At 34.9% G+C, this 9,463-nt stretch overlaps 1 protein-coding gene across 2 annotated transcripts in view; it reads left to right on the top strand.

Moving 5' to 3' along the window:
- Positions 1-1,675: 1,675 nt before the first annotated feature.
- Positions 1,676-9,463, top strand: part of LOC143241644 (uridine-cytidine kinase-like 1) — a 12,495-nt gene continuing 4,707 nt past the window's right edge. Inside the window, exons 1-8 of one of the 2 annotated variants that reach the window (XM_076484829.1) lie at positions 1,676-1,862; positions 3,458-3,529; positions 5,024-5,213; positions 5,701-5,762; positions 6,303-6,319; positions 6,577-6,769; positions 6,950-7,012; positions 8,382-8,504. In XM_076484829.1, coding sequence (XP_076340944.1) covers positions 1,860-1,862; positions 3,458-3,529; positions 5,024-5,213; positions 5,701-5,762; positions 6,303-6,319; positions 6,577-6,769; positions 6,950-7,012; positions 8,382-8,504 — 723 coding nt within the window. In that variant the 5' untranslated portion in view covers positions 1,676-1,859. The remainder of the gene's footprint in view (positions 1,863-3,457; positions 3,530-5,023; positions 5,214-5,700; positions 5,763-6,302; positions 6,320-6,576; positions 6,770-6,949; positions 7,013-8,381; positions 8,505-9,463) is intronic. The other variant, XM_076484830.1, reaches the window with a different exon arrangement.

Below are 9,463 nucleotides of genomic sequence, written 5' to 3'. Positions count from 1 at the left end.
GAGGTCAGATGTTGTGTGAGGTATAGAGGCGATACTGTAAAGTGAGAACAGGGTTAAGTAATGTTGTGAGTATAGAAACGTGCTGTAAAGTAAAGAACAAGGTTGAGTGTGTGTTGTGAAATATAAGAGGTGTGAAATAAGAGTATAGAAGGTGTGCTGTGAGTAGAAACAGGGTTAAGGTGTGTTGGTAGAGCATAGAAAAGTCTAAGAGTAGGACTCGGTTAGAAGGTGTGTTGCTTGTAAGTAGAAGGTGTGCTGTGAGTAGGAACAGGGTTAGAAGGTGTGTTGTAGAGTATAGAAGGCGTGCTGTAAGGAGACAGGGTTAGAAGGTGTGTTGTAAGTATAGAAGGTGTGCTGTGAAGTAGGACAGGGTTAGAAGGTGTGTTGTAGAGTATAGAAGGTGCTGTAAGTAGAGACAGGGGGTTAGAAGGTGTGCTGTTGTAAGTATAGAAGGTTAATGAAGTGAGTAAGACAGGGTTAGAAGGTGTGTTGTAAGTATAGAAGGTTAGTGCTGTAAAGTAGGGAGACAGGGGTTAGAAGGTGTGTTGTAAAGTATAGAAGGTGTGCTGTAGGTAAGACAGGGTTAGAAGGTGTGTTGTGAGTATAGAAGAAGGCATACTGTGAGTGAGAGACAGGGGTTAGAAGGTGTGTGTTGTGTGTATAGAGAGGTGTGCTGTGAGTAGAGAGACAGGTTAGAAGGTGTGTTGTGAGTATAGAAAGGTGTGCTGTGAGTAGGGGCAGGGTTAGAAAGGTGTGTTGTAAAGTACAGAAGGTGTGCTGTGAGTAGAACAGGGTTAGAAGGTGTGTGCTGTGTGAGTAGAGACAGGGGTTAGAAGGTGTGTTGTGAAGGTATAGAAGGTGTGCTGTGAGTGAGACAGGGGTTAGAAAGGTGCTGTGAGTAGAACAGGGAGTTAGAAGTGTATTATAAAATATAAAGAGCGATGCTACTGTAGTAGAACAGAGTTAGAAGGTGTTAATGAAGTATAGAAGATGCTGTGAAAGTAGAACAGGGGTTAGAAGTGTGTTATGTAAAGTATAGAAGAGTGTGCTGTAAGTAAACAAGTTAGAAGGTGTGTTGTAGTATAGAAAGGTGTAATGCTGTGAAATAGAACAAAGTTAGAAAGGAGATGTGTTTAAAAAGAGTATAGAAAGGTGTGCACAATGAGTAAAGAACAGAGTTGAAAAGGTGTGTTGTGAAATTATAGAGCTAGAAGCTGTGTTGTGAGTATAGAAAGGCATGCTGTGAGTAGAACAAGAGGTTAGAAAGTGCGTTGTGAGTAGAGATGCTGTGAGTAGAACAGGGTTAGAAGGTGTGTTGTGAGTACAGAAAGGTGTGCCGTGAGTAGAAGGTGTGCAGGGTTGTGAAGGTGTGGCCTGTGAGCAGAGACAGGGTTAGAAGGTGTGTTGTAAGTATAGAAGGTGTGCTGTGAGTGCGAGACAGGGGGTTAGAAGGTGTGCCTGTAAGTATAGAAGTTTAATATTTCCACAAAGTAATCTTTCAGTAGAAACATTCTTCAATGAAGTTATATTTAATGTTCAGTCAAACTGAAGAACTTAAGTTGTGAGATGTATGTTCTTACAAATTATATTGTTTTCTGTATTGTATTCACTGTGATGACAGAAGTTAGGCTAAACCTTCAGAGTAATGTTATGTTGCTTTACTTAACTAGTTATTTTCTATCTGGTTGCAGGTTCTGGATGAAGAACAGCACAAACTGGCACATGAAAATAAATACAATTTTGATCATCCAGATGCATTTGATTTCACACTCTTAATAGAAACATTAAGGAAACTCAAGGAAGGGAAGCGGGTTCAAGTGCCAATTTACAACTTTGTAACCCATGCCAGAGATAAACGAATGGTAAACCATAAGAGACTAAACTTAAAATGATGATGACAAACTTATTAATTATAGTAGAGTAATAAAAGATGTAAAACTGAGTAACTATAAGAACAGTAAAAGTTGTTCAAAATTAACCAAAATATACTATTGTTTTACATCAGTGACACTGATGATGGAATGGTCAATAAATTACTTAACTTTACTGATGACATCAAATTAATATACTTGTGTTTCTGTAAAACGGGTGTACAAGTTCCAGGCTTGTGCCCTTCTTCAGTTAGATTTCCTAATAAATGGATCAGTTTAATTATGTCAAATATAGAACTAGTATTGACTCATATAGTCTAGTATTTGGTAACGGGAACGATGTCAAATACAGAACTAGTATTGACTCGTACAGTCTAGTATTTAGTAACGGGAACGATGTCAAATACAGAACTAGTATTGACTCGTACAGTCTAGTATTTAGTAACGGGAACGATGTCAAATACAGAACTAGTATTGACTCGTACAGTCTAGTATTTAGTAACGGGAACGATGTCAAATACGGAACTAGTATTGACTCGTGCAGTCTAGTATTTGGTAACGGGAACGATGTCAAATACAGAACTAGTATTGACTCGTGCAGTCTAGTATTTGGTAACAAGAATGATGTAAAATACAGAACTAGTATTGACTCGTACAGTCTAGTATTGGTAAATTAATCTTTAATGAAGTTATTATAATAATTAGTTATTCAGTCAATACTGAATGATAAACAGAGAATTGTGTGTTAATGATAGTTCTGAAAAGTAATACAGAAGATAAATCATTGCAGGTTGAAATGGGACAGTCATGAATGTGACCTTAAAAAAACAACTGTTTAGACATTCCTAGTAAAAGTAACAAGTTAACTACAATATTGTTCTGACATGGTGTTCAGCTACAACAATTGTTGATAATTGTGACCACACCAGTACTGGTTACTTTAAATGTAAACAGAACAGCATTGTTCAGCTACAACCATTGTTGATAACAGTGACTGCACAAGCACCGGTTACTTCAAACGTAAACAGAGCAGCATTGTTCAGCTACAACCATTGTTGATAACGGTGACTGCACAAGCACCGGTTACTTCAAACGTAAACAGAGCAGCATTGTTCAGCTACAACCATTGTTGATAACGGTGACTGCACAAGCACCGGTTACTTCAAACATAAACAGAGCAGCATTGTTCAGCTACAACCATTGTTGATAACGGTGATTGCACAAGCACCGGTTACTCTATATGTAAACAGAGCAGCATTGTTCAGCTACAACCATTTTCAATAATAATGAGAGTGCCAACACCTGTTTATATAAAATTTATATTAATAATAATTTTAATAAGCAGGATGTATGCAGTCTTGTGTTGTACAAAATATTTTTAATCTAGGGATTAGGTTTAATAGTGTTGTTACTGGGTGAAATATGGGAACTGTGATAAATAGTTCTGGTTTATTACATCAAACATATTCACATTCAGAACTTAGTATATAATTGAAATTCATCTTAAGGCAGGCGTCTTGGGATACAAGTCATGTGACTAAGAGTTAAGAAAGAATCATTTAAACTAAAGTTTCTTATCTTTTCAGAAAACCATGTATGGAGCTAATGTCATCATATTTGAGGGAATTCTTTGTTTCGCACACAAAGAATTACTTGATGTGAGTAGAAGGTGATTTAGAAAAATAAGAATGAAAACTTGTTGAAAGTATTGGAAGGTCATGAGTTAGTAATTACAAATATTAAATTAGGTACACAAAAAAATTAAATAACACTGATAAGCCTTGAGCTACAGTGTATAGTAGTTTGTGTTGTAGTGTTTATTTCTACAGTTTTTAATTCATGAAGATAGTTTATATTACTAAGTTTTAAGATTGTAAAATAATATCTTGAAAATTGATGTTTTTATTAAGTCCTATTTTAAAACAAAAAAAAACCTAGTCACGAAAAATGGACTCTGCTGATGTTGCTTTAACTTTTGAAATATTATGTCCCAGAAGGTGCTGACTGGTTAAAAAAAAAACAAAAAACTCTAATATTTAAAATCTTTTGTCAGATTGAAAATCCATAAAATATGTAGAAATATACAGCTGTAAATAGCAATAATCATTTTAGAGGTTTAAGTGTTTTCAGAATCAGTATCGGTCACTTTGCTTTCTAATCGTTCAGTGTTTCCAGAATCAGTATCGGTCACTTTGCTTTCTAATTGTTCAGTGTTTCCAGAATCAGTATCGGTCACCCTGCTTTCTAGTTATTCAGTGTTTCCAGAATCGACATAGGTCACCTTGTTTTTTTTCTAACCTAACTCTATTTTGACCTCTCAAGCCACTTGTCCTTCTCATTATTCTTTATTTGTAAATCATTTGTTCACTACCATTTAAATATGATTTGTTTCATTCAAGCCATGAATCTGAAGGTGGCAGCATCTACAAACACCACAGTCTCCTTACTTTCTATGTTTATGTTCCTGATAAGATATTTTACAGATTTCACTGATGGGTATATTTTTTTCAATCAGAAGAAGCTTTTTTAGATTATATTAGTCACATAGTTGGTGCCTCAATTCTCTTCTTCAGCTCTGATGTTTTCTTTCAAAATTTGGGTCAGGTTTTCACTACTTGGGTCTTAAAATTAGAACTGCAGAAAATTCTACATTCTTCATCTTTAGGATTGTAAAGATATCATTTAATTTGTTCAATTAAAGAGGATAGGACCAAGAATAAATTCGGTGTTGTAAATGTCACTAAACTGAACCATGTTTTTAAGCTTGTATTACGCGTTAGAAGGTCACGTTTATTATTTAAGTTGGAATAGAAAGTCTTCAAAATGCTTCCTTTGTTTTCTATTCTTAGATGTCTATAAAAATAAGATAATTCAAATTTATAAAATTTAGTGTTAATTTTCAGTTGCTAAGACCACTTTCTAAGTATAATCCACTAAACCTTGTACTTTTACAGGTTTTCCTCTCGATAAAATCCATTCTTTTAAACAAAACAAGTTCTCAGTGATAAGTTTTTCTTACAACAATGACTAAGATGACTTTTTAGTAAACTCATGTCAGCGTAGATTGTAATACAGTAAACTCGTGTCAGTGTAGATTGTAATACAGTAAAAAATAGTGTTTCATAGTTCAAAATGTATTTGGTGGGCTACAGATTATGGATATGAAGGTGTTCATTGACACGGACTCGGATATTCGGCTGGTCCGGAGGTTGAAACGTGATATCATGGATCGTGGACGAGACCTCGAGGGGGTCCTTAAACAGTATAATAGATTTGTAAAGCCTGCTTTTGACCATTATATTGCTCCAACAATGGTTCATGCTGATTTAATTGTTCCAAGAGGTAAGTTGTCTAACTCTAATTGACAGATCTGTTGATTACAGTAGTCTCAACCTTGTGTCTGACTAATTGACAGATCTGTTTATTACAGCAATCTCAACCTTGTGTCTGACTAGAATTGTCAGATCTGTTGATTACAATAATCTCAACCTTGTGTCTGACTAGAATTGACAGATCTGTTGATTACAATGACCTCAACCATATGTCTGACTATATAATCTGTAGATGTAACTGTGCTGTATGGTATAATTGGTTAGTTTAAATTTAACAGATTATTTGTATCTTTTGTTATTGATAAAGTTAGGTATGTTTGAATGTTGTGTCTTTATTTCAAGCAATAAGAACTTGGTCTGTGTTTCTAGTGAAGAGTTGTTCATTCTATGAAAAGAGTTAACTAAAGAAATGTAACATTTTAAATAATGACCAGTGACATTACAGAAACGACCAAATATCTGTATGGTTGGGTTTATTTTGTCTGTATTGAACACAGGAGGAGAGAATCAGATAGCTATCAACTTGATTGTTCAACATGTACATACCCAGCTGCAGCTGGTAAGTCAAGATTTGGTTGGTTATCATTTCTAGATGTTATGACAATTGGGAAGTTAAAACTGAGATGCAGCTTACCATGGGAAACTTGGTGGTATTTAAATACAGTTTACTACAGAACTATGGTTGGGACTGAAAACAGTGATATGGTTGAATTAGTGTAGATGATTCTGCATTTTGTAACAGCTGTTTTCATGTTATGTGCTAATGGTTATTATAAACTTGCATAGTGAAATCTTTTCTTTGAGTTCAATATCTTTATCCGGACATACTATAACGGATGTGCTATGCCAGGTTTGGATATCCTGTTACCTGTGCTTCACTGGTTTTCTTCTGCCCAAGTTTATAAACTATAAAAAATTAATAGTGTGGACATGAAAAAATATAAACAGTTTTGTATTTGTTATTTATGATATAAAAATATTTTGTTAAAGCAACATTTATTATCTTATTTTAATCAGAGGTCATAGAAACATTAATTGTTAGTAAATATTAAAGAATAACCATGTCTTCCTTTTTCTCTCTCCTGATGACTGGTTCCAGAGAGGACTGAAACTGAGGTAGGTGTTATTTATGGACTTTACAAAAAATATATAGAAAGTTGTGTGTTAGTTTTCTTTACAACACATAGTGAAAGATTCACATATGCAGATCAAAAACTGAGTTTTGTTAAATAAAAATTAAAGTAGGTATTTAACTGTTATTACTGTTAGCATTTGTCTACATAAAAATCTACAAATCCCTTGTCAAAAAGTATATTTTGATAGACTCTTAATCTTGTGCTATGATTAATGGACTGATGATTGTTTTCATTTAGGTCTAAACTTGTCCAGTCACATGCCGGGCAACCTTTACCCACCACCCTCAAAATCATGCCCTCTACACCTCAAATCTTAGGGATGCATACATTCATCAGGAACAAAGAAACGTCACGAGATGAATTTATTTTCTATTCTAAACGTCTAATGAGGTTGTTGATAGAGTATGCCCTGTCCCTTCTTCCGTACAAGGTAATAACTATTGTTTTTTTTTCAAAACATATAAACAGAACTTTACAGTATATTTGTTAGAAGTAAAGGAAAGAAGTTATTGTGTTTACAAATTTACTGAGAAGTGTTTGATTCTGTCAGCTGATATTTATAGCCAGGATTAGAGTAATAAACTACAATTGAACATACTTTTGTTTTCAGGATGTGATTGTAGAAACTCCTCAAGGTTTAACTTACCAAGGTAAAAGATGTACTACGGTCAAGGTGAGATTCTATATGAAAATCATTATTGACAATGTAAAAACATGCTGACGATGATGTTTGACTGTACTACCGAATAACAAAGTAACATGCTGATGATGCTGTTTGACTGTACTGCCGAATAACAAAGTAACATGCTGATAATGATGTTTGACTGTACTACCGAATAACAAAGTAACATGCTGATAATGATGTTTGACTGTACTACCGAATAACAAAGTAACATGCTGATGATGCTGTTTGACTGTACTACCGAATAACAAAGTAACATGCTGATAATGATGTTTGACTGTACTACCGAATAACAAAGTAACATGCTGATAATGATGTTTGACTGTACTACCGAATAACAAAGTAACATGCTGATGATGCTGTTTGACTGTACTGCCGAATAACAAAGTAACATGCTGATGATGCTGTTTGACTGTACTGCCGAATAACAAAGTAACATGCTGATAATGATGTTTGACTGTACTACCGAATAACAAAGTAACATGCTGATGATGCTGTTTGACTGTACTGCCGAATAACAAAGTAACATGCTGATAATGATGTTTGACTGTACTACCGAATAACAAAGTAACATGCTGACGATACTGTTTGACTGTACTACCGAATAACAAAGTAACATGCTGATAATGATGTTTGACTGTACTGCCGAATAACAAAGTAACATGCTGACAATGATGTTTGACTGTACTGCCGAATAACAAAGTAGCATGCTGACGATGATGTTTGACTGTACTGCCGAATAACAAAGTAACATGCTGATGATGATGTTTGACTGTACTGCCGAATAACAAAGTAACATGCTGATGATGATGTTTGACTGTACTGCCGAATAACAAAGTAACATGCTGATGATGCTGTTTGACTGTACTACCGAATAACAAAGTAACATGCTGATAATGATGTTTGACTGTACTGCCGAATAACAAAGTAACATGCTGACAATGATGTTTGACTGTACTGCCGAATAACAAAGTAACATGCTGACAATGATGTTTGACTGTACCACCAAATAACAAAGTAACATGCTGATGATGATGTTTCACTGTACTACCGAATAACAAAGTAACATGCTGACGATGATGTTTCACTGTACTGCCGAATAACAAAGTAACATGCTGATGATGCTGTTTGACTGTACTACCGAATAACAAAGTAACATGCTGATGATGATGTTTGACTGTACTACAGAATAACAACTTTTCTTATTACTGATAAGTTCACGAGTTACTTTAGGTAATTTGTAATCCTTCAACCTAATCTTTCTAACTTTTGTATTTTAATTAAATCGCTTTTTCTGTTTTCCCTATGACCTTATAATAACATTGTTGTAGCTATTGAAACAGAAGATATATCTAACTAGATCTGTGGAGCATCCATCATGCGAGCAGGAGAGACGATGGAACAAGCTTTGTGTGATGTTTTGAAGGATGTCCGACTGGGAAAAATTTTAATCCAGACCAACCTTGATACTGGAGAACCAGAGGTTGGTATGATTGTAATCTACAAGTGCATGTTATGGTGTAGTTTCTATTTACAAAATAGTTTTAATGATGTTTATTCATTTTGGTTGTTGACCCATCATTCTGTATTCAGTCCTGTGCTTGGCCAACTTAGAAAAGGTGCTCACACCATAACCACTGTTGTTGTTGTAACAGTATTGTTTCAACCACTACTGTGTTTGTTGTGTTCCAACTTGTGTTGAATGAAGTGCATCAGTAGACATGACAGACGGGTTGTGCCGAATGAAGATTTGGCATGATCAGAAGAGGGTGGTAAAGTATTATGTATCTTATTTTCTGAAACAGTGGTGTGAAGGACTTCATCTGTAAAGTAGATTATGAAATTGTTTATAAATGGCTTTGTGATAAGAGTGAGTGTAAAAAGAACACATTTCTCAAGAAGTCAGCAACAATAACATGCAATCAAATGTTTCAGGTAGTTCCAACTTAGCTGCTGCTAGTTTTGATATTTCGAATATTATTTATTGCTCAACATGGAACACCAGTTAGTGACGGGGAGTATATTAAAGAATCATAGTTAGAATGTGTTCCTCTCCTTTTTGACAGTTTCCCAGAAAGAAAAAAAAAACATATTCAGTGCATTAAGGAATTGCCAACGAGTGGAAACACAGTAAAAAATAGAATATTAAAGATGGAAACAAACATAACAGAACAGCTAACAAAAGATAGTGGTATTTGGTTTATGTAAATTCCTTTCCATTTGTTTTGTTAAATCATCAGCAAGGCTAGCCATTACTGCTTGATTTTATAGGGGTGATGAAATCTCTGAAGAATTGGTTAAGTTGGTAACGTTACCTGAACATACCACAGGGGCTGAAATATGTAAGATGGTGGTAGATGAATTAGCCAATTGAGAGGTTGACTTTTCAAAAATAGTTTCTGTGACAACTGATGGTGCATTCAGTATCATTGGCAAAGAAGC

Source organism: Tachypleus tridentatus, unplaced genomic scaffold (assembly GCF_004210375.1).
Source record: "Tachypleus tridentatus isolate NWPU-2018 unplaced genomic scaffold, ASM421037v1 Hic_cluster_1, whole genome shotgun sequence".
Classification (NCBI taxonomy): domain Eukaryota; kingdom Metazoa; phylum Arthropoda; class Merostomata; order Xiphosura; family Limulidae; genus Tachypleus; species Tachypleus tridentatus.
The sequence above is the reverse complement of the archived record's forward strand: the minus strand, read 5'-3'. Positions and strand labels throughout refer to the sequence as shown.